General features: G+C 40.6%; 1 protein-coding gene across 1 annotated transcript in view; it reads right to left on the bottom strand.

The window, feature by feature from the left end:
• Positions 1–8,690: 8,690 nt before the first annotated feature.
• Positions 8,691–26,387, bottom strand: part of LOC115135935 (sarcoglycan, delta (dystrophin-associated glycoprotein)) — a 108,737-nt gene continuing 91,040 nt past the window's right edge. Inside the window, exons 6-8 of the mRNA XM_029671166.2 lie at positions 22,305–22,377; positions 16,771–16,894; positions 8,691–14,762 (exon numbers count right to left, since the gene is read on the bottom strand). Coding sequence (XP_029527026.1) covers positions 14,583–14,762; positions 16,771–16,894; positions 22,305–22,377 — 377 coding nt within the window. The 3' untranslated portion in view covers positions 8,691–14,582. The remainder of the gene's footprint in view (positions 14,763–16,770; positions 16,895–22,304; positions 22,378–26,387) is intronic.

Below are 26,387 nucleotides of genomic sequence, written 5' to 3'. Positions count from 1 at the left end.
TGAGCTGACAAGGTGAAAAATCTAATTTGCTTCAGGAGCACCGTACTACTATGGCTAACCGTGTAAAACAACACATTTCACTGCACCTGTCTGGTGTATGTGACAATAAAACATCTATTTAATGGGTGATTTCTCACATATGACTCGGGACAACCAGTACTTTTAGGGAGTGTAAGGCAATTGATGTTCACAGAAAATATTGGTATATGGGGGCCATCTTAACATCTAAAAGAAGCAAACACAATTAAAACAAAACTCTTGGCCCTTGTCATGATGCGTACATACAGTAATTATTTCTATAAAAGAAAAATGACTGTCACAAATATTAATGAGAGTTCTTGTTTCTTCATGAGAGATAAACTTGCATTATCATAAAGCATTAGGCGGGAGGCAATTTAGCCTCTGTTATCTTGTTGTTTAGGTAGCAAATCATCCAAGCTCTTTTCATCTGTCTTGGCAGTGTAAAGTCATGGTTCGCAAACCAACATACACATCTTAGAATGGTTATGGCAGATGCCACGCCATGTTAAACTATTCAAGAACTTGGAAGGAGCACCTACTGTGGGGTAAGTTGAGCCAAAGGGTTAGTTGAGCCACCCCTTGTTTCGAGGAGATGGCAAGTAGCCTAGCAGTTAAGAGAACTGAGCAAGTGTTTGAAAGGTCGCTGTTTTGAATCTCCAATGTGACTAGGTGAAAAATCTTTCAATGGGTCTTGAGCAAGACACTTTTAACACTAGTTGCTCTGGATAAGAGTGTCTGCTAAATGACTAAAATCTAAACCATGCACAAAATGTGTCATTTGACCAAATATTTAGGAAGAGGTCATTTCATGGACTCTGTGAAGGAACCACATGGAAAAAGTAGGTAAGTAAGTTAGGTCCAAAAAACTAATCCTGACAAATTGATGTGTTATAGGTTTCATGGTGCTTCTAAACCAAAGTAAAAAAAAAAAAAAAGATTGTTTTGTACATCGGCTTTGGCATCATTAAACCATTTTTATCAAATAAATTCTCTGTAATGATTATTACATGATTAAACTAACATGTGAATGTAATTAATCAGGAAGTCGGGGCACCAAGGAAAATATTCAGATAACAAAGTTATAATTTTCCTAATGGTTACATGATAGGGGAATGTGCCCTAGTGGGCTAAACCGGCATGGCGGCTTGTTAGACAAAGGGACTGAGGAGGGCGCGAAAGATAAAAGACACTACAAAGTTGATAATTATAACAATTGCACATGAATGCTCACTCATTCGGGAATAATTGCAATCAATATATATAATTATGCCATTGTGATCGTCGTGATCGTCGTTGGAAAATTGGTTTCTGTTGGAGAGTTTGTCCGCCCTCTCTCTCTCTGCCGTGGTTAGAATGATTGGTTCAGAGTAACATTCAGCAATGTTGTTATAGAATAGTGTTTCGGCGGTTGTCGGTCTTCGCGTTCAATGATACCAAATTCCTAGCTGCAGACTAGTAATTAGTATCACAGATTTGTTCTTATTCTGTTCGATAGTCTCAGAGTTGAACCACGTGGGGTATGGTTAAGAATTCAGCAATGGGCTCAAACCTTAGCCCTCTGGCTCTCGTAATTGAGGTAAGCTTGGTCTCTACTCAAACCTTAGTCCTCTCGGAATTGAGAGAAGCATGGTCTGAAGATAAATTCCCAAGGTGGGGGTTAAATTCGGAAGAGCAGAAAGGGGCTGTCCCATGACGCCAGATCAATGTCTGTGCTCATGGGGCGGGTCTATGATTTAGTTAAACTCCAAAGGGAATTGGAGTTTCCTTCATTAAACAGTTTAAAATCACATTACATAATTTCACAATTAGTTTAATCTTTACTCATTCATTTTATACAACAATTAGATGCAAGCCACCCAACTGAGACTCTTGTCTAAACAGGGTTATGGTAATGTGGCTGTATTATCTCTCATGAGTTTCACAAAATTGTACCAAACGGACCAGTTCATAGCTGGCTACTTCACAGACTGTTTATACATTCTCCAGAACATGAGTATTGTTCAGTTCTCAAGTTCTGTGAGGTGGAAGAAGTTCCTTTGTTATCTCTATGAAAACACACTCTCTCTCTCTATAATGTCTGGCCATGAGGAAGAATCTCTTCCAGGAATTTATAACCTGCCTGACAGCAGCCTGGGTGTAGGAGAGAGAGAGAGGGGGGAATGGTGCAGAGAGAGGGGGATGGTGCTCACTGTACCCAAAGAGGGCAACGTCATGACACCAGGGTAAGTTGAGTCAATGGTCATGGGGTAAAGTGGGCCAATGGCCACCATATCCCATAAAAATGATGATTACAATTGGTCATGCATCTCAAGATGGCGCCGACAGACATGGCAGCTCTGCTTCTAGCTCCTAAGCAACTTGCAACTTTACAGTATTTTGTTTATTTGTGTGTTATTTCATACATTATTAGCCCAGGCTGTTAGCCAGCCTGCCAGCTTAGTGGAGTCTGCAACTAGCACAGTCAGTGTAGTCAGCTCAGCCATCCCCATTGAGACCGTGTCTGTGCCTCGACCTAGGTTGGGCAAAACTAAACATGGCGGTGTTCGCCTTAGCAATCTCACTAGAATAAAGACCTCCTCCATTCCTGCCATTATTGAAAGAGATCGTGATACCTCACATCTCAAAATAGGGCTACTTAATGTTAGATCCCTCACTTCAAAGGCAGTTATAGTCAATGAACTAATCACTGATCATAATCTTGATGTGATTGGCCTGACTGAAACATGGCTTAAGCCTGATGAATTTACTATGTTAAATGAGGGCTCACCTCCTGGTTACACTAGCGACCATATCCCCTGTGCATCCCGCGAAGGCGGAGGTGTTGCTAACACTTACGATAGCAAATGTCAATTTACAACCCCCCCCCCTGACGTTTGCGTCTTTTGAGCTTCTAGTCATGAAATCTTTGCAGCCTACCTAATCACTTTTTATAGCTACTGTTTCCAGGCCCCCTGGGCCATATACAGCGTTCCTCACTGAGTTCCCTGAATTCCTATTGGACCTTGTAGTCATAGCAGATAATAGTCAAATTTTTGGTGACTTTAATATTCACATGGAAAAGTCCACAGACCCACTCCAAAAGGCTTTCAGAATAAATGTGGAATAAATGTTGTGGATCTTAACTTCTTGTTTTTCCTCATAACTCTGAACTATCGGACCACCATTTTATTACGTTTGCAATCGCAACAAATAATCTGCTCAGACACCAACCAAGGAGCATCAAAAGTCGTGCTATAAATTCTCAGACAACCCAACGATTCCTTGAACCCAGCAGCATACACACATTTCCACTGATTAATGGACAACTAAATGTATATCTTTTTGTTCTTTTTGGTTGTTCTTTTCAATATTATGTCTATCTCTGAGAAGCTACCCAGCAAAGGGCTGAAAATAGCCCATATATAGCCCATAATAATATATGTAGCCTAAGAAATAAGGTTAATGAAATGAATAACTTACTAACATCTGGTAACATTCATATTTGAGCAATTTCTGAGAAAATTCCTTTGATGATACAGCAGTAGCAATATAATGATATAACATGCTTATGGGGAGGTGTTGCTATACATCACAGGAGTGGCTTTGGGACAAGTCTCTGAATGTGGCCACTCAAGTCCTGAAGCCACTCCTGCATTGTCTTGGCTGTGTGCTTAGGGTCATTGTCCTGTTGGAAGGTGAACATTCACCTCCAGTCTGTGGTCCTGAGTGCTCTGGGGCAGGTTTTCATCAAGGATCTCTCTGTACTTTGCTCCGTTCATCTTTTCCTCGATCCTGACTAGTCTCCCAGTCCCTGCTGCTGAAAAACATCCCCACAGTACGATGCTGCCACCACCATGCTTCACCATAGGGATGGTGCCAGGTTTCCTCCAGATGTGACGCTTGGCATCCATTCAAGGACATTCAGAGACTTGTCCCAAAGCCACTCCTGCATTGTTTTGGCTGTGTGCTTAGGGTCATTCTCCTGTTGGAAGGTGAACCTTCGCTCCAGTCTGCAGTCCTGAGCGCTCTGGAGCAGGTTTTCATCAAGGATCTCTCTGTACTTTGCTCCATTCATCTTTCCCTCAATCCTGACTAGTCTCCCAGTCCCTGCCGCTGAAAATCAACCCCAAAGCATGATGCTACCACCACCATGCTTCACTGTAGGGATGGTGCCAGGTTTCCTCCAGACGTGATGCTTGGCTTTCAGGACAACGACTTAAATATTGGTTTCCTCAGACCAGAGAATCTTGTTTCTCATGGTCTGAGAGTCCTTTAGGTGCCTTTCGGCAAACTCCAAGTGGGCTTTCATGTGCCTTTTACTGAAGAGTGGCTTCCATCTGGCCACTCTACCATAAAGGCCTGATTGGTGGAGTACTGCAGAGGTGGTTGTCCTTCTGGAAGGTTCTCCCATCTCCACAGAGGAACTCTGGAGCTCTGTCAGAGTGCCCATTGGGTCCTTGGTCACCTCACTGACCAAGGCCCTTCTCCCCAACAAGTTCTAGGAGGAGTCTTGGTGGTTCCAAACTTCTTCCATTTAAGAATGATGGAGACCACTGTGTTCTTGGGGACCTTCAATGCTGAAGAAATGTTTTGGTACCATTCCCCAGATCTGTGCCTCGACACAATCCTGTCTTGGATCTCTACGGACAATTCCTTGGACCTCATGGCTTATTTTCTTTCTCTGACATGCACTGTCAACTGTGTGACTTTATATAGACAGGTGTGTGCCTTTTCAAATCATGTCCAATCAATTGAATTTACCACAGGTGGACTCCAATCAAGTTGTAGAAATTTCTCAAGGATGATCAATGGAAACAAGATGCACCTGAGCTCAATTTCTAGTCTCATAGCAAAGGGTCTGAATACTTATGTAAATAAGGTATATATATATATTTCTTTCTAAAAACCTGTTTTTGCTTGTCATTGTGGTGTATTGTATGTAGATTCATGAGGAAAACAATACATTTAATCAATTTTAGAATAAGGCTGTAACATAACAAACTGTTTGAATGATATCTGTGAGTATAACAGAACTCATATGGCAGGCAAAAACCTGAGAATAAATCTAACCAGGAAGTGGGAAATCTGAGGTTTGTAGGTTTTCAAGTCTTTGCCTATCCAATATACAATGGAAATTTGGTCTGATTGCACTTCCTAAGGCTTCCACTAGATGTCAACAGTCTTTAGAACCTTGTTTCAGGCTTCTACTGTGAAGGGGGAGAATACGAGCTGTTTGAGTCAGAGGTCTGGCAGAATGCCATGAGCTCAGTCTGCGTTCCTTTTAATTTCTAAGGACAAAGGAATTGCCGGTTGAAACATTATTGAAGATTTATGATAAAAACATCCTAAAGATTGATTCTATATGTCGTTTGACATGTTTCTACGAACTGTAATATAACTTTTTTGACTTTTCGTCTGGACTAAGTGTGCCTGCGCCTCATGAATTTGGATTTGTGAACTAAACACGTGATAAAAAAGGAGGTATTTGGACATAAAAGATGGACTTTATCGAACAAAACAAACATTTATTGTTGAACTACTATTCCTGGGAGTGCATTCTGATGAAGATCATCAAAGGTAAGTGAATATTTATAATGCTATTTCTGACTTCTGTTGACTCCACAACATGGCGGGTATCTGTATGGCTTGTTTTGGTGTCTGAGCGCTGTACTCAAATTATTGCATTTACATTTCCGTAAATCTTTTTTGAAATCTGACACAGCGGTTGCATTAACCTGTTGCTCCTACCCTCTACTTTTTTGAACATTTTGTTAAAAATCGCGCAACATTTCAGCGCCCTGCTACTCATGCCAGGAATATAGTACGTTCATATGGTTAGAATGTGTGGATAGGAAACCCTCGGACGTTTTTAAAACTGGTTAAATCACGACTGTGGCTATTACATAACGTGCGTTACATCGGAAAGCGCAGGAAAACCTGATCACAGAAAATGGAAATAAATATCCTTGCGCCACTTCAAGCAATTGTTAACAGTGAGCCGAATTAGATAAGACCGAGCATTCAACTCCCACAGCATCCCCATGTTGTCTAGAGTCTTGTGAATTGAATCCTCTTTGATTCTTGGTTGAACCGAAAGAGGGGCACGACTTACCTCCGGTCTCCGCCCAGATCATTCCGGAAGAGCTCTCTCCTGAAATTTTTTCCAAGACGACAGCTAATGATATTTACATCGCCTACGGATGATTTTTATCGCTTATTAACGTTTACTAATACCTAAAGTAGCATTACAAACGTATTTCGAAGTGTTTTGTGAAAGTTTATCGTCTACTTTTTGAATTTTAAAAAATGACGTTACGTTGTGAAATCGCTGTTTTTTTCGTTTATCACACAGTCTACATATAACGATATCTTGGCTTTATATGGCCCGATTTAATCGAAATAAAGACCCAATAGTGTTTATGGGACATCTAGGAGTGCCAACAAAGAAGATGGTGAAAGGTAATGACTGTTTTCTATTTTATTGTGCGGTTTGTGTAACGCCGAAATGCTAATTATTTTGTTTACGTCCCCTGCAGTGCTTTTCTATTGTAGTGTATTGGTGCATGCTATCAGATAATAGCTTCTCATGCTGTCGCCGAAAAGCATTTTAAAAATCTGACTTGTTGCCTGGATTCACAACGAGTGTAGCTTTAATTTGATACCCTGCATGTGTATTTTAATGAACTTTTGAGTTTTAACTAATACTATTAGCATTTAGCGTAGCACATTTGCATTTCCAGAGCTCTAGTTGGGACGCAAGCGTCCCAACTAGAGGCAAGAGGTTAAGGAGAAGTATATCTTTAATTCCATGTATAACACTTGTATTTTCATCAACATTTGTGATGAGTATTTCTGTAAATTGATGTGGCTCTCTGCAAAATCACCGGATGTTTTGGAAGCAAAACATTACTGAACATAACGCGGCAATGTAAACTGAGATTTTTGGATATAAATATGAACTTTATCGAACAAAACATACATGTATTGTGTAACATGAAGTCCTATGAGTGTCATCTGATGAAGATCATCAAAGGTTAGTGATTCATTTTATCTCTATTTGTGCTTTTTGTGACTCCTCTCCTTGGCTGGAAAAAATGGCTGTGTTTTTCTGTGACTCGGTGCTGACCTCAGATAGTCGCAATGTATGCTTTCGCCGTAAAGCTTTTTTGAAATCGGACACTGTGGTGGGATTCACAACAAGTTTATCTTTAAAATGGTGTATAATACTTGTATGTTTGAGGAATTTTAATTATGAGATTTCTGTTGTTTGAATTTGGCGCCCTGCAGTTTCACTGGCTGTTGTCAAATTGATCCCGTTAACGGGATTTCATCCGTAAGAAGTTTAAGCTGCAGCTGGCATAGAACAGAGCAACACGTCTTGCTCTTCATTGTAATCAGAGAGCTAAAATAAATACTAAGCATGCCAGTCTCTCTTGGCTAAGAGTTGAGGAGAGTCTGCCTGCACACTCCTTTTTTTATAAGAAACATTAATGTGTTGAAAATAGCAAATAGTTTGCATAGTCAACTGACACACAGCTCGGACACACACACTTACCTCACCATACATGCCACCAGGGTTCTTTTCACAGTCCTCAAAATATGTAGACTACATGTGCCATTTTTAAATGAATGTAGTTCTGTCCTTGAGCTGTTATTGTCTGTTAATGTTCTGTATTATGTTGTTCCATGTTTTGTGTTGACCCCAGGAAGAATAGCTGCTACTTTCTCAACAACTAATGGGGATCCTAATAAAATACCAAATACTCTTGAGGTTTTTTAGACAGTTGCCAATGAAGTGAAAGAATGGAAGAATTGAATTTGAGTAGCAGCATGAGATGCACACATAGACTAAATGACCATAACTCCATTTATTTTTGTCACTGTACCTCTACAGTGACAAAAATAAAATGAACATGAACCTGTGTGAAAGAGAGGCTATGTTAGAGTAGCAGAGGTACACACCGTCTTATCTGATGACAATGGAGTCTGAGCTTGCTAAACACATAAAGAATCTCATGGACCAGTTTAATGGGCTTCGTAGCCTCAAATGCAGATAACTTTCCAATGAATTGGCGCACTGAAATAACATCCCTGTCCCAGACAACTGGTCAAGATACGAATGGTTAAGTGATATTGAAAAGAGAGATCTATATCTGAATTTAGGCATACAGTTCAAATATACCATAACTCCATTCAATGGATTAAACTTTGACCTACCAGCACCATTACCCACAGTCACAGGACACCTTCACCCACTTACCCCAAGGCAGCTCAACTGACCCTGTCCCTAGAGACCTTTTTTTTGACAAGCTATGTTTTCAAAACGGTCATGTTTACATGAATTCTGATTATTTCCAGGGATAGACAACATCCTGAAATATTTGTAGATTTATTTGTTTGAAAGAATACTATATTTCACTTGATGTATTGATGCTGAATGCAAAAAATGTCTCAACTTAACTCACTCTACTTTACAGTAATTTCTCTTAGTCCACTTTGCACTAATGTATAAGATGTGAGAGATAAAATCACTCTACATTCCCTATTACTTTGTGTTTAGGTGACTCATGCTGCGAGATATGCTTTACCTGGTGTTAATGAAAACGAAGAACAGTTCTATGATGGACAAAATGTTCAGTATCATGTTTCCCTTTCCTTGTACTCAGAGTGAATATGGCCACACATGAATATACTATTTTTAAAATAAGTTTATTGATACAGTTTAGATTGCAGCTCAATTCATAAATACAAACTGTATACATAAATAAAATTAAGATAGTTAACTGACATACATCTTCGCATTATTACAATGATGTCTATATCCATTTGTTTTGCATAGAATGTGCAAGGATCTTCTTCATTTACATCACGGTAAAAAAAAAAAAGATTTCTCCATTTTAGCAAAAATGTGTCAACCCACCATTTTGAAATGTAAAATTTAAATTAGATTTTCTAAATAAATGTATGTGAACTAAATTAATGTCATACCACAACATGGATGACATAGCTTTCACAAAGCGATATATCAGATCAGCATCTTGAAATATGAAACAATATGAACTTTTGATTGAAGGGAAGACAGGTAACCGATGTCCCTTTCCAAATAATCTCCCGTGGGCAGATTCTGCATGTAGACTGAAGAATCTGCCGGGACTAAATGGGATGCGTGAGATAACGAGCAGCATTAGTTCAGGCTTTTTGGGGTTTTGTCACTGGTTATTTGGACGTATCAGGATTTGGCGAAGGCAATGATCAAACTGCTTCGCCTTGAGTGGTTCGCGCATGTGCCCACACGGATTGGAAGGGGGGTCCTTTTGCAAGAGTGGAGACATAGTCTTTGGCGGAACTTTCCATTTCTAATATGCATGAACACAGAAGTTAATCACGCTGACCATATTACGCAAGATTTTACTTCTGGATTAATAACAGAGATAACATTCCAAATGAATATCTGTATTTACACTATTTTCAAACAGATGGGAGAATGGCCCATCATGCCAAACTCAAAAGCAAGGTGCGAAACGAAAATGTGATTGATTGTGAGTGTTGTTTTCTTTTCAACATTTGTCCTCATCAACATTTTGTGTTCCTTTCACATGCTCTTCAAAATCGCATCGACACATGGTGTAACACATTTTTGTGAAGCTAAGAAGTAAACAAATTACACAAGAATGCACAATTTCTCAAAACTTACAAAATATATGTCCTTCAATCATGTAGTGTTTACACCCATTTTAATGAATTAAAAGTAAATTAGAATTTTATAAACAATGCACTCAATAGACCTTGTTCAACTGGAGAGGTGTGAGAGACAACACATACTGTAGCTAGCACACAAGATCAAAACAATATGTCTTGTAAAATGATAGCTCTGATATATTTATAATTATGTGTCTGGAGCCACTGGCGGTTAGCCCATTGAACATACAGTATAACTATGTCCCCATCATAACAGAGAAAGTCTATCTATGTTCGAAGCCATCTGTCACTCTCAGTCTATAAAATAACCACTGCCAGACAATCAATCAAAACAGTCAATTCATAGACCCTTTTGAGACTTTTGTGTGTTTGGTTCTATTGGCAGGGTTTCATTTTGAGGGTTTGCTTTTTTTATTACCATATTCACAGGGGAAGTATTTCACAAATCATGTAAACGGTCCAAAATAATCCATATGAAGTCATGCATGTCAGATAATCCCTCTGAAGATATGTATAAAATATATTTGATAAAGCCCTTTAGGAAAATCTGATCGGAAAGTAGCCACATCCCATATAAGCTGAGCTCCTACATCTTCATTCAGTATGGGCTAACATACTTGTTTCAGAGGACAGCCTTGAACGAAGGCAATGATTCATTTGTGGCTTATTAGAATAGTCTTAGAGGAATTATTAATTGCTGTTCATTTGTGTACCCAGAACCAGAAGCAATGTCTAGTGTTTGACTGTTCATTCAAACTACATGCAATTATCCTAAATTAATAAAATACCATCTTGACCTTGGAAAGCCCTAGTCAAGAGATCAGGATGTTGAAGAAATTATGGCCTTACATAAGGAATGACAAAAACACCCAGAGACTATTCAATAACTGATAGTTAGCATATCAGGTGTGCAGTGGACAGGAGAGAACTGGAGGACTGGGTCTGCTTTGAATGATTTACGATCCTTAGTCTGTTATTGGGGCTGTGGCAGAGTCAACTAGTGACTGGGCACTTAGCAAATACTTAGGGCTCTATTCAATCTGTATTGTGTAAATGAAGCATTAGAGCGTGATTGGGATTTAAAGTCAATGTCAATTTGGGTGGTGTTGATACACTCCTCTGATTCAGTCAATTAGCACTGGACACACGCATGTTTGTACACTGTGTGTGTGTGTGTGTGTGTGTGTGTGTGTGTGTGTGCGTGCGCGTGCGTGCATGCGTGCCTGTGCATGTGCACAGTTCCTAGTGAAAGTCTACACATCCCTTGCATGTTATCACAATTTGCAACCTTAAAATGTAATAAAAAATAGATTAAATTGAGATAAAAAATAAAATGGACAGATTTATACAAACTTGTTGAAAATTTCAAAGTGAAAGAAAAAATAAAACATTTTCCAAATTAATTACAATAAAAAAAATCATATGTCTTGATTGCTTGTGTCTTCACACCTCAAGTTAATACTTGGTGGAAGCACCTCTGATAGCCATTACAGCTGTGAATGATTTTGAATAAGATTCTACCAACTTATGGCAAATCTTATGACAACATATATCTTATGGCAACATATATCTATTGATTTTGTCAAATTTGCTCAACCTCAGTCAATTTGATTGGAAATCATTGATGCACAGCAATATTCAAACCTTATCTGTGATTTTCAAACAGATTTAAGTCAGGACTGACTGCACCAGTCAGGAACACTCAACACAACTTGGAAAGACATTTTGTCCTGCTGAAAAATACAACTATCGCAGGGTTAGGTATTTAGAAGACTGAGGTTTTTTTCTACCTGGGTTTTTGCGACTTTCATATTTATTTTGATCCTGACAAACTCCCTAGTCACTGCTGGTGGCAAGCATGCCCTTAACATGATGCTGCCACCACAGTACTTTGTTGCACTCTTGTGTTGTATTGGATTTGACCCAACCTAAAGTTTTTAATTTAGGCCTAAAAGTACATTTATTTGGCATGTTGCAGCTGCTAATGGTTCTTCCACCAAGTATTAACTCTGAGGTATGAAGACATCTTAGTTTTAGTTTTTTATTAATTTGTAAAATGTTCAACATTTTTTATTTCCGTTTGAAGTAGCTGGGTTTGTAGACCAGCAGGGAAAAAAATCCAATGTAATCCTTTGTTAGATTACATTTTAAGGCAAAAAATTGTGACAACTGTGAAAGGGATGTGGCACTGTATGTACAGTATGTGTGTCTCATAACTTTTAGATGGTGCCAAACTGAAATATAAGAATGCTGTAGTTTAGTACAACTGATCTGCTTTTCAGACAATAATAACTATAAAACAGACTAAATTAAATGCAATGTGCCTGGGGAAATGGTTCAGTCATCTTGCAATTTAGTTTATTATATACTCTCAACAATACTCAGTGGCATTTTACAGTGTGCACATCGGAAATCTAAATAAATAAAATGCTTTTATGCTGAGAAAAAAATTATATTTATATAATTTTACAGAGGCGATATAAAACATAACATCTCTTGAATATACAGTAGCACAATGCTCCACAACATTGACAGAGCTGTAAAAACCCTGCGGTAAAAACCCTCCTGAAGACTGTATTGCTTTCTTCAGCATGGATGATGAGCTAATAACAGGTGGTGCAAGATGAGGCAAACGGCCCCATTCAAATGGAGTAAAAAAAGCAGATGTTGATGCCAGGCAAAGTGGACTTTAGGAAATCCTTTTGCTCTCTAATGAACTTGAACACAGACACTGTTCACTTCAGATCACCTCAGAAGGATTGCAGTGTATGGGAGCTAAGGACAAGACAAGTACTCAATGAGTACCGTACAAGATGACTATGTCATAGTAGGGGCCACTCTGCTTTTTGGTTTGTGTGTCTGTAACTCTGAGCATCATTAAACAAGTAAAGCCAAATACACAGTCGATAGAAGACATAAAAAAAACAAATTCCACACGGCACACGCAAGGAATGCAAAGACCTCACCCCCAACTGCCAAACAAAATGGGCAAGTGTTTCATTGTATTGTTGATCTCAGTGTGTGAGAAGTTTACACAAAATAAAGAAAAAGCAATATAACCTTTCCCAACTGGCAAACATGGTATACTAAACATGCTAACCTGTAGAATATCAAGATATTTACTTATTCAATATTTTTGTTGTTGTTTGAAAAACACATGATATTATAAAAGCTTTAATTTAGAAAAAGAGCAGATTTTTCATTTCATGAGGTTGTGCCCTTGACACACTCAGATGTGATTATGTGTATTTACAGATAAACGGTATAAAAAGTTGACGCTCTTGCTTATATTTCAAAAACAAAAACCATGTGTTCACCAACATGTCAGCCCTGATCTTCTCGTCAAAGGCATTAAACCGCTGAAAACAGACGAAGGGAGAAAAAGAGAGAGAGGGTGTGGCTGCATGCAGTTGGGTGAGTCAGAGATATCTTTGCATTCCCATCCTCTACACACAAAAAGGATTGAACCAAAAGGAAAAACGAATGTTGACAAAAGAAAGTCTGCGTGATGTGCTTCTCCTTGCCACAAGTGCATTGATATAAGGCACAGGCACAGTTTCCCCTCTTTGAACAGAGTGGGTCACTCCCAGTACAAGGAATTGGTAGGGTGACCACCTGTGAAGACCATCACCATGCAATGTTTACTATTACTACTACTACTAATGTTCTGTTAGTGGTGTAGGTTTCAAATCTGTGCTGCTTTTGCTTTCTTCATGATTTAAAAAAATCAACGTTGACATGAATTGACATGATATGAAAATGAAACCAAGCCTGACATGTTGACAGTCAAAATAATTCACAAAAGAAAACACTATTGTTACACTCTTCATATTTCAAAAGTTTAGAACTGCTCAAATTTTTATCATTGAACAAAATAGCAATGAGCCTTCTATCACTACATGTGTGGTAGGTGGCATGATGCAGAGAGATGGGGAAATGGCAGGATATTGCAGGGTTTCTAATGTGGGTGATCACCCTAGTGATTCTGGTACTGAAATTGTCTTCAGGACATTGAACAGAACATTGTCACTCCGAGTGTCTCTTTGTAAATCTCAGGAGGATCCCTCTCAGTTCCTGTCAAAGGCTGTTAGAAGGAACAGACCCCCTAAGTGTCAATGTATATGCATGATTGCGTGTGTTTCTGTGTATGTGTAGATACATTTTTCTATGTGTTGCGTTGTGTGCATTTGTCTATGTGTTTCACTGCATGTGTGTGTTTCAGTATACATGTGGATGTTTGTTTCAGTGTGCGTGTGTTTCGATATGTATGTATATATGTATGTATGTACGTACAGTGGGGAGAACAAGTATTTGATACACTGCCGATTTTGCAGGTTTTCCTACTTACAAAGAATGTAGAGGCCTGTAATTTGTATCATAGGTACAGTTCAACTGCGAGAGACGGAATCTAAAACAAAAATCCAGAAAATCACATTGTATGATTTTTAAGTAATTCATTTGCATTTTATTGCAGATTACAGACCTCTACATGCTTTGTAAGTAGGAAAACCTGCAAAATCGGCAGTGTATCAAATACTTGTTCTCCCCACTGTATGTATGTATGTATGTATGTATGTATGTATGTATGTATGTATGTATGTATGTATGTATGTATGTTTCAGTGAGTGCGTGTTTTGATATGTTCTGCATGTGTGTGTGTGTGTGTGTGTGTGTGTGTGTGTTTTGATATGTATGTATGTATGTATGTATGTATGTATGTATGTATGTATGTATGTATGTATGTATGCATGTATGCATGTATGCATGTATGCATGTATGCATGTGTGCATGTGTGCATGTGTGCATGTGTGCGTGTGTGTGTGTGTTTCAGTGTTAGTGTGTGTGTGTGTGTGTTTCAGTGTTAGTGTGTGCATGTGTGTGTTCTAGAGGCAGACATTGTTGCTGATCTGGCAGGTGGAGCCTGTCCCGGCCTGTGATAGGAAGAGTTTCCCGTTGGGACAGACACACACCTCATAGACAGTCTGTCTGGTAGTGGTCCCCGAGGGAGAGGCCTTGCCCTCAGGCAGACGCAGCAGCCTGATCCTCCGCGCGTCCAGAGTGATCTAACCACAGGGAGACAACGGGTTAAATGAGGACAGAGTCATGTTATTTATTTATGTATAGATGTGGTAAAGAGGTCAATCGAACTAGACCAAAACACTGGAATTGCCATGGAAACACATGGGGGAAAGGGCTGTGGGGGAAAGATCCTGAGTCTCCTCATTGCCCCCAAACAAAATTACCCTACATTTAGGCTATTATTTATACGTGTATTTCACACTATGTTGAGGTAAAAACCATGTCATCGTTACCAATCAACTGCATTACAGTTCAAAACTACTTTGACTACAACCACCGATTTCTGTATGTGAGCTATTATAACCATCTTATACAAACGGGATGTAGCATAGCCACGGGAAGTAGGGGTGCTGAGGGTGCGGAAGCACCCCTGAAAAATTGAGAAGATTTTTTTTTTAAATAAAAATAATTGAATAATTGAAAAAAGGAGTGCACTGCGCCTTTACTAGTCCTGTATTAGCGGACCGATATAGCTGTGTCCCCCGTCCCACCCTTTCTAAACTTGATTATATTATTATATATTACGCAGCAAAAACAGCCAAATATTTCCACATTGAACTTAAGTAACCACATTGTGGGTCTGTTACGACACATAAATCATGACAGACTTGACAAATATCCACTTTGTTAGATCAGGTTTGTTGAATGTGCGCCAATCTGGTCAATTAAACATCCACGTTCCATTGACTCCTTTACCGCATATATAGTTGGATAGGTGGGTGAGTGAGTGAGAGAGAGAGAGAGTAGAGAGAGAGAACTGTGTGACTCTACCCATGTATAGCCTCCTCTACCTAACTTCAAGACAATCACAATGAGAGATGTTAAATCACTCAAAGTACTGTGGACAATATACTGTAGATCTGTTTGTATTACCTGTTCTAGCACCTCTGCCGTTCTGCTCTGGGCTAAAGAGAAGTGGCTATCGACAGACAAAGCCGTTTATGGCATTAACCTCTTAACGGCCACACACCCAACTCATCTCTGTACGCTGAATTATTTACTCCTTTATGACTTAAGATTGACAAATCCATACCCAGTGTTCAAGCTACCAATCAATTCCAGCAATAACTTCTCACTTTACTCCGGTATTATCATTTGAATTGGTACAGTACTTCTCTCTCGCCCAACTTTACCATTCCACCAAACCAGACAGTCAGTCTAAATCCCATCTCTTTAACCTCCTCTCCCCCTCGCCCTCCCGGGATTTTTAAGGGGTTGTATTTCCCTAGCCGGGAGAGGATCTGCTCTTAATATAAAAGGTAAAAGGAGTCATTTCCAGGCGCCTCAGGGAAGCATTCCTATCAAATGACCTGTAACACTTTTAAGTAGGGAGTCTCAGCTGACTTCTCCACACATCTGCTATTGAGATAATCTCTGCAGTGAGAGAGAGGCCGGGGGCCGGGTATCAGCAGGTCTCTAATAGGTAAACCTCACCACTAATTGCGGTTGGAAGTGCCAAGGGGCTCCTAGAGAGCGAGAGGTGTCTTGTGAAGTGTCTGTCCACGAGTCAGGCAGGTGACAAATGGACAGTTGGAAGGCAACTCAAATGGAGTGTGAGAGCAGGGGTGCAGTTACATGAGGAAGATGGCAAAGCACTAAATGTTTGATATAAGCCACATCAAGTCGATAAAATTGAGAGGGGCCTCTGTTCATGTGTTAAATCAAATAGTCCCATGATTCTGTTAAATTGTCTGATAAAAGAATAAGAATAACCCAAGGGCAACGATCGAACAAGTGAAGTTTTACCCTCATCAACATTCACTCCAGATCATCGACAGACAGATATACAGATGTAGAGTATACACAGTTTAAGAACTCTTAATGCAGCCTTCCTTCCTTTCTGACTTCCTTCCTTCATGAGATCAGTGATTAACTAATCTGACATAACTTGAAAATAAAAGCTATGGAGTGAAATCCTTTAGATCAATGACTACTTTAACGGAGGAGTAAGAAAATATGCAAAGATAAAATTTGAGAGAATGGGCCCCCTACCTCTCCATCTTTGGACTCTAGGCGTAGGTCACTTCTACATGTGGCCTGGATGTCCCCTGCCTCTGCTAGGATCTGGATTCCTTTAGGGGCCTCCATGTACAGAGACCGAGTGGGAGACTCCAGGCTGGAAGAGAGAGAAGAGACAATTCCATCAATGAATGACTGAATACCCAGGAGAAATCAGAAGAACCATAGCCATGGGGTAGAGATGATTTATTAGGGGTTCACAGCGAAGCTATTGTTATTAATAAGTCAAGCGTAGATTGGTAATAGTTTTTCTAATTTGGCACACAGAAACTACAGGCCATGATTGACTTGGTCAAAAGGAATGGTACTGATTGGCCTATAGGTGCCTCAGTTATAAGCAGTCTCACTTAAACCCTCATATCCGCCTCCAAATAACACCAAATGTATGCCCATATGTATGTAGGGCCATGGTAGATCTGTTAACTTAGATAGAGAAAAGCTAAGGGATTTGTTAAGCGATGGCTGAGTTATTGATCAATCAGAAAATCTGATTTTACGTGTCCATTTAAATACTTTGTAAATCCACTTCACAGTGGCCTATCACATTTTTACGTTTTAGGTTCATCAAAGACAGTGCCATGATGAACCATGTTAAATGTGTCATTGGCATACAGTATCAGGACATCTGTTTTTGGGAGATGCTGGGTTATCACATATCTGGTCGCGAAAAATGTCCTTTTGTAGGATACCCGGAGGGCTTGTTCGACATTGCAGCTGACACTGCAGCCGACAGTGCAGGTGAATGCCAACTGACTGATCTACGAAGAACCTTGCATCATAAATAACTACTCATTATTATTTGTAGATCAGTCAGTAACAATTTACCCATGATATATTACGGTTTTGATCCTCTCGAACATGGCCATTAATATCCTTTGGTTGATTGGTTGAGGCTTTTTGGGTGCATGACGTCACTCCGAGCTCTTACCAAAACACAAAACATGATGAATAGTTTATCTCGCCTCGGATCTGATAATACCCGCGCCCCAATAACATTGTCGCCAAGGAGGGCTTGCTAGCAACAGTATTTGAGTCATCTCAGGTGCTTTCTTGTAAAACTCCTAGCTAGCTAGGGAAATGCTAATTCACAGAGTGTACAAAACATTAGGAACGCCTGCTCTTTCCATGACATAGACTGACCAGGTGAATCCAGGTGAAAGCTATGATCCCTTATGTCACCTGTTAAATCCACTGAAATCAATGTAGATGAAGGGGAGGAGACAGGTTAAAGAAATACTCGTAAGCCTTGAGACATGGATTGTGTATGTGTGCCATTTGGTGTGAATGGGCAAGACAAAGGATTTAAGTGCCTTTGAACATATGGTAATAAGTGTCAGGCGCACTGGTTTGAGTGTATCAAGAACTGCAACCATGCTCAACAGTTTCCTGTGTGTATCAATAATGGTCCACCACCCATAGGACATCCAGCCAACTTGACACAACTGTGGGAAGCATTGGAGTCAACACGGGCCAGCATCCCGGTGGAACGCTTTTGACACCTTGTGTGTTTCTAATATTTTTTACACTCAGTGTATATATCCTTAGAAGCTGTGTGAATATAAAGTCACTGCAACCTTAGATGGCTGCACCAGACCAGTTGGTGGCACTATAGATGTTATTGGCACTAGAGGATACTAGAGCAATAACTATTGGTCAAGTGGAATTTTCCTCATGCAAATTAATATTCGATTTAAATCATGCAGACAAACAATGTGAAATATTGTGATTAGTATGTCCGTATATTCACATATTGTTGTCCTATCATGTAGTCTGAACATACTGAAAGGTGGATATTTTATTCAGTAAAATGAGAAACCGTAAGTCCTGCCCCTTGCACAGTCAGCATATTACAGCTGTGAGAGTGTATTGAATTATTCTGGAATGCTAATGTGGAGTGTACCAATGGAGATTTAAATCAACATGGTAATGCGTTCACTGATTACACACAAAGGAAGATAGTTTGCTTCGTTATCCAACTGATCGTGTATCCTTTCTGTCATCCTGTCCACCCCGTTCATTGCTGCAGCAAGTGACTACAACACACATCAAGTGACTAAAACACACTAAAAGTGAAAGGTAAATTCAGTAAATTGAGATTTCCCAAAATTATTTCTGCTTGCTGCCATATGTATCAGTGGTTCATACATAGGGCCTCCATTGTGTAAGAATATGCTATCCATGTCTATCTGTTGGGGGAGTGTTGTTATCACTCTGTCAGTGATGGGAGATATGAACCAGAGTGTGGAACGGAGACAGGGAGACACTAGACAATGATCTGGGATAAGAGGTTGTGGCTGTGACTGCAGTAGCAGAGCTTCCAGTTCATTTCCCTCTCTCTGTCTTCTCTGGCCACTGCCAGCCTCAGCCGCCACCCAACAAAGGAAATTAAGTATCGATCACATGACCAACAAACAACAAGCAGAATTTATATTCAAATAACTAGCTGTCATCTTTATTAATATCAAATGGGTTTGTGGAGGATGAATTCTAGATGAAAGATCTTGAATCATATCAGATTTCCATTATGTATTGCTGTGATATTACTTGACTGTTTTTTAGAATTGTATTATGATATTATATATCATATTATTATATTCTAGTATATTACTGCCATTTCATTTGTTCACGTTTGGAAAATGAGGACATGAAAAGGCAACAAAGGGGTCTAGGTTATAACTATAATCACATAATGGCCACCGACAGAAACAACATCTCCACCCCGCTGATCCTCAACACTGGGACCCCACAAGGGTGCGTTCTGAGCCCTCTCCTGTACACCCTGTTCACCCATGACTGCGTGACCATGCACGCTTCCAACTCAATCATCAAGTCTGCAGACGACACTACAGTGGTTGGCTTGATTACCAACAACGACAAGACGGCCTACAGGGAGGAGGTAAGGGCCCTTGGAGTGTGGTGTCAGGAAATTAACCTCACACTCAATGTCAACAAAACAAAGGAGATGATCGTGGACTTCAGGAAACAGCAGAGGGAGCAGCCCCATATCCACATCAACGGGACAGCAGTGGGGAAGGTGGAAAGTTTTAAGTTCCTTGGCGTACACATCACGGACAAACTGAAATGGTCCACATACTCAGACAGCGTGGTGAAGAAGGAGCAACAGCGCCTCTTCAACCTCAGGAGGCTGAAGAAATTTGGCTCACTGAAACCACTCACAAACTTTTACAAATACACAATCGAGAGCATCCTGTGGGGCTGTATCACAGCCTGGTATGGCAACTGCTCCGCCCACAATTGTAAGGCTCTCCAGAGGGTGGTGAGGTCTGCACAACGCATCACTGGAGGCAAGCTACCTGACCTCCAGGACACCTACAGCACCCGATGTCACAGGGCCAAAAAGATCATCAAAGACAACAACCACCCAAAAAAAAAAAAAATCTGACATGGTACAGGTGTCTTCTTTTTTGCAAGCCTATAACCATGTTTGTGCGTTGTATATGTTTGTTTGAAAGTAGATTTTTTTAAGACTACCAAGAGTCACTGTCTGACCCAGATTTAGCCCACTGCAGTAAAAGGTTAAATGATCATGTCTAAAGCTCCGTAAATGATTGATGAGTCACGGTTCATTTACATGAAGAAGCTGTACAATTCTATCTAAGTACCACTGAATGGGCCTTCTCTGTTCTGAAAGTAAAGGATGATGCATGGGCTGCTACAGTAGCATGGTGATGCAATGAACTGCATGTTCATACAGAGTGTTCATCATTGATGGGTGTCAGAATGTTTGGTGTATGTGGAGGCAGGGATGATAACCAGTGTCAACTGTCAACGAGGGTGGGCCCACTGTATCCTTCTCTCCTCTCACTCTGGTAGGGCCAGGGGGAGGGAGAGAGGTGCTGTGTCTGTTGCTTCACAAACATCATTTTATGGCAGGGGTGTCAAATACATTTTGCCCCGGGGGCTCCATTCGGTCTGCAACGAGTCCTCTATCTATTGTTCTGGGAATTTTTGATACTCCCTGACTGTCTAGTTTTCATTTCTGTGATTTTAAGTGAGCTGGACAGTCAACAAAACGGTATAAATGTAGGTCCATTATCATTTCTACACAGTTTAAATTTGGGTTTAGTCATTTTAAAGTATATTTACTTTGTTTCGCTCCCACCCGAATGATAATCTCAAAACGCACACGGGCCGGATTGGACCCCAAAACACTGGGCTATATGTTTGACACCCATGTTGTAGATTGGAAGATGAAGAGTGTGCTTGTGTGTGTCTGTCCATATATGTTTTGGGTGGTTGTGTGGTAGTATAGTCACCTGTGTGTCGGTGGAGGCCAACGCTCCAAGTGGCACTAACTGCTCATTATCTTTCTCCCTACAAATCTGTCTTTCCTGCCATGTCTAATCCACCACTTGTCAGCCATCAGCCACACTCTACTTCTCGTTACCCCTCCACCTCTCTCCCTTCTCTACGTCTCTTGCCTCTGACATTGGCATTGTACTTCATATGTTTGTTTTAGTTCATGAGAAGCTCCTTTAATTACATTCTGATGAGCATCCGGGCATTGATCTGGGTGGAGAGGGGGCTCATCCACTGCCAAAGATACAGCCATTGATCTGTACATGTCGGAGACCACACAACAACGCAGCCAAATGGTTCTTCATCAAAACTCAACTGGACGGGATGGAGTTGCTCGAGGAGTGTAAATTGCTTCACAGAGTCGAGTCTTTCCAAGCTACAGCGCATTGGAAGAAAGTCCAATCCTATAGGCCTGTTCCAAAGCTAATTTTTATATTTAATTATCCTTTATTTAACTAGGCAAGTCAGTTATGAACAAATTCTTATTTACAATGACGGCCTACCCCAGCCACACCCAAACCCGGACGAAGCTGGGCCAATTGTGCACCGGAATCCCAAACACGGCCGGTTGTGATACAGCCTGGAATCGAACAAGGGTCTGTAGTGATGCCTCTAGCACTGAGATGCAGTGTCTTAGACCACTGTACCACTCGGGAGTCCCCAAAAGTAATATTACACTGTATTATTCGCTACAAGGGTAAAATATACCTATCTACCTGTGAGTGGAGCCTATCTGCTGTTTCTAAACTATTAAAAACGATACTGTGATTTTAGTTGACTACAAAAAAGGTATGTTTATACTGTATGCTAGCATATAGGTGGGGACTCACATATCATTCTCTACCCCATTAAGAAGGAAAACTGAACCAAAAGGAAGATTTTGATGCTGTGCCTTAGCACAAGCAAATAACCGTAGTCTGATGACAGGACACACCTGCAGTATAGGCCCTGTCAGCAGAACAGAAATCTTTAAAACACCACTTATCTGGCTGGAATATATAGTAATGGTTGTCAGTGGCAGTATGCATAGGGTTAGTAAATCATTTGAAAGGAAATAATCCAATCACACCCTCCCTCACCACACACCAAGGTTTACACTGTACCCAAACCCGGCCGTGTGTGTGTGTTTGTGTGCATGTATATTATATGTGTGCATCAGGGTGGATTCAAAGAGAAACTTATCTTACCGTAGCTCTTTGAAGGGCTCGGCCCTGACGTGTGGCGTCTCCACAGAGTTGGTGAATACGGCTCCCTCGGCACCTGTAATCACAGAACTACAACATTAGCCAGGAGACCTCCTCTCTCTGCCAGCCGTCGGCCCGTCGCTCAATACCACACTGTGATGTCAAATCAATGGACATAATCTCTAAAGCTACAGATCTATATGGGCCGCCACATCCCACAAGGTCTCACCTATGCCACAGAGTTAATTTAGGCTCTGAGCTACTGTAGTCCCACCCTATGCTATTGAATAACCTTTACATTGGGGTGCTGCTAGTGGATCAATGGCCTCACTAAATGTGTTTCAAAGCACTTTGTGGCACGGCAGGGACTCCAAAACACCTCTAAAAGTTTAGCCTCTAAAAGTTTTCCTATTCAAAAACGAATAAGGGGAATATTTTCAATAATAGCGACAGGGTGATGTTTGGGTACCTGAATACTTGAGAATATTTACAGGGACGTTATTCCTTTAAGGATTTTCTTGAATTACAGCTCTCAGCTTTTCGATCGGAAAGCAGCAAGGGAAAATATGCAAAAAGAAGTACTCCCTCAGCTATGTGGGACATTCGGAAAGTATTCAAACCCCTTGAATTTTTCCAGATTTTGTTATGTTACAGCCTTCTTCTAAAATTGATTAAGTTACATGTTTTCCTCATCAATAGACACACAATGACAAAGTGAAAACAGGTTTTTAGAAATGTTTGAAAATGTATAAGAACAATTATTTTGAATACCGTATTTACATAAGTATTCAGACCCTTTTGCTATGAGAATCGAAATTGAGCTCAGGTGTATCTTGTTTTCATTGATCATCCTTGAAATGTTTCTACAACTTGATTGGAGTCAGCCTGTGGTAAATTAAATTGATTGGACATGATTTGAAAAGGCACAGAGCTGTCCATATAAGGTCCCACGGTTGAGAGTGCATGTCAGAGCAAAAACCAGGCCATGAGGTCGAAGGAATTGGGGAAGGGAAGGGTCTAGGGAAGGGTACCAAAACATTTCTGCAGCATTGAAGGTCCAAAAGAACACAGTGACCTCCATCATTCTTAAATGAAAGAAGATTGGAACCACAAAGACTTCCTAGAGCTGGCCCCCTGGCCAAACTGAGCAATCTGGGGAGAAGGGCCTTGGTCAGGGAGGTGGCCAAAAACCCAACGGTCACTCTTACAGGGCTCAAGAGTTCCTCTGTTGAGATGGGAGAACCTTCCAGAAGGACAACCATCTCTGCAGCACTCCACCAATCAGGTCTTTATGGTAGAGTATCCAGATGGAAGCCACTCTTCAGAAATGGGCACAAAACAGACTGCTTTGAGTTTTCCAAAAGGCAACTAATGGACACAGACCATGAGAAACAAAATCCTCTGGTCTGAAGAAACCAAGATTGAACCCTTTGGTGTGAATGCCAAGTGTCACGTCTGGAGGAAACCTGGCACCATCCCTACGGTGAAGCATGGTGGTGGCGGCATCATGCTGTGGGGATGTTTTTCAGTGGCAGGGAATGGGAGACTAGTCAGGATCGAGGGAAAGATGAACAGAACAAACTACAGAGAGATACTTCATGAAAACCTGCTCCAGAGTGCTCAGGACCTCAGACTGGGGCAAAGTTTCACCTTCCAGCAGGACAACGACCCTGTGCACAAAGCAAAGACAACACAGGAGTGGCTTCGGGACAAGTCTCTCAATGTCCTTCAGTGGCCCAGCCAGAGCCCGGACTTGAATCCGATCGAACATCTCTAGAGACACCTGAAAATAGCTGTGCAGGGATGCTCCCCATCCAACCTGATAGAGCTTGAGAGGATCTGCAGAGAAGAATGGGAAAAAGTCCCCAAATATACGTGTGCCACGCTTGTAGTGTCATACCCAATAAGACTCGAGGCTGTAATCACTGCCAAAGCTTCTTCACAAAGTAAAAGGTCTGAATACTGAATACTCATTATGGGGCATTGTGTGTAGATTGATGAGGGGAAAAAAGAGATACATTTTAGAACAAGGCTTTAACGTAACACAATGTGGAAAAAGTCAAGGGGTCTGAATTATTTTCCGAATGCACTGGAGATAACTTGATGGTCTATTCCAGGTGGAAGCGCTTCTGTTCTCCTGATGTAAATGTAATGGCAACAACACAGCAGCGTTGGTCTTCCTGTATGTATCCCAAAGGCCTCTTGAGCATATGTACAGTAGGCTTGGCAGGGGGTTTGTTTTACTCTGACAGCTCTGCTGCTAGGAGTCACACCTCTTCAGCAGGGATGAAGGGAATGGCTATAAGACTGTGTAACTGGACTTCTGGGCTGTAAAATGACTCAGAAAGTTTCTTCAAGCTATGTTTTTTTGTTTTTGCATTTTCTGTTTGTCTGGCTTCCCCTTTTGGGGGGTTTAGGTCAGGGTTCTTATTCACCACTCAGTGACACATCTATTTGTCAAAAAGGTAATAATATAAACATTATTTGATCAAATGTTTTTGTAAGGAAGCAAACATTGAAACAGCAGACAGGTGTTGCAGGTAATGCAATGAGAGTTACATGAAACAGATGAATATGGAAAGTATTATTAATGAAGTCAATATGGAGATAACGCAGGCCACATGGAATACAGTATAAATTGTAAATTGTAAACTAGATAGGTGCAGTGAAATGTGTTGTTTTCTGGGTCAGTCATAGTAGTACGACACCCCTGGAGCAAATTAGGGTTAAGGGCTTTACTCAAGGACACATCAACAGACTTTCACCTTATCAGCTCAGGTATTTGAACCAGTGACCTTTCAGTTACTGGCCCAATGCTCTAAGCACTAGGCTACCTGCAGCCAGTGGTGGAATTTATTTAAGTAAAAATACTTGAAAGTACTACTTAAGTAGATTTTAGGGGTATCTATACTTTACTTTACCATTTATATTTAAGATAACTTTTACTTCACTACATTCCTAAAGAGAATTATGTACTTTTTACTCCACACATGTTCCCTTCCACCCAAAAGTACTCGTTACATTTTGAATGCTTAGCAGGACAGAAAAAATGCCTAATTCACACAATTATCAAGAAAACATCCCTGGTCTTCCCTACTGCCCCTGATCTGGTAGACTCACTAAACACATGCTTCGTTTGTGAATGATGTCTGAGTGTTGGAGCATGCCCCTGGCTATACGTTGTGACTGCCCTGAATTTTTCTGAACAGTCTCAGTGCTTCTCATTCGAATAGGGCGCTTTCCCTTTAATTCCAAATTAAATAGCCAGCATCAGCTGCTGGGGTTGTGATCGGTTCAACCCTAAGTTCCCGAGAAGCTTCTCTATTCCGTTTGTTTTGTAGCCTAATAGGGTTTACCCAGGATCGGATCCACTCTTTGCGTTGTGGACTACACCTCTCTGTTCTTCGTGGCCTTTGCTGGAGATCTGTTGGCGGATTGGATTGTCTGACTGACTACAACCTTTTTGTATACAGTATTTCATTTGTTTTGATGTGATGTATACTGTGATGATTTATGTAGTTAGTTGTAGTTGAGGACTTAGTAAGAGTTGATACGCTTTATAGCTGTGTGGTAAAATAATTGTTATATTGATTGTATGATAATACTGGGTTTACGCTACACTGAATGAACGACAAACATTGCGTGACAAAAGTCACTTGAGTTCCCTGAACTCCTTTACCAGGCTGGACTCTTTTTAGGCCCGAGGTACAGGACATTTCTGGAGGAACCAGAACTCATTGTGATGTTATTATATGTGTGTGTAATCATTGATGTTGCTAATAAAACCCACGCAAAATAATATAGTTGTTTTTTAAGTTCTTTCCAATGTTTTAAGGGTTTAAGTCCTTTGTATTTAGAACAGACTCAAGAACCTCCAGAAGCTAACCAGCTAACTAGCTACAAGCTATTTAGTCATTGTTAGTTTTTTAACCTGGATAACACTCGCCAGTCCAGCTCCCCTGCCCCATCCACCGCTGCCCCCTGGACACTGATCACGTGGCTACATAGCTGATGCACGCTGGACTGTCCATTAATCACGGTACTCCATTCGGCCTTTATTTATTATTATTTTACCATGCTGGTCAT

Source organism: Oncorhynchus nerka, linkage group LG10 (genome assembly GCF_034236695.1).
Source record: "Oncorhynchus nerka isolate Pitt River linkage group LG10, Oner_Uvic_2.0, whole genome shotgun sequence".
Classification (NCBI taxonomy): domain Eukaryota; kingdom Metazoa; phylum Chordata; class Actinopteri; order Salmoniformes; family Salmonidae; genus Oncorhynchus; species Oncorhynchus nerka.
This window is presented reverse-complemented; position numbering and strand designations above follow the sequence as displayed.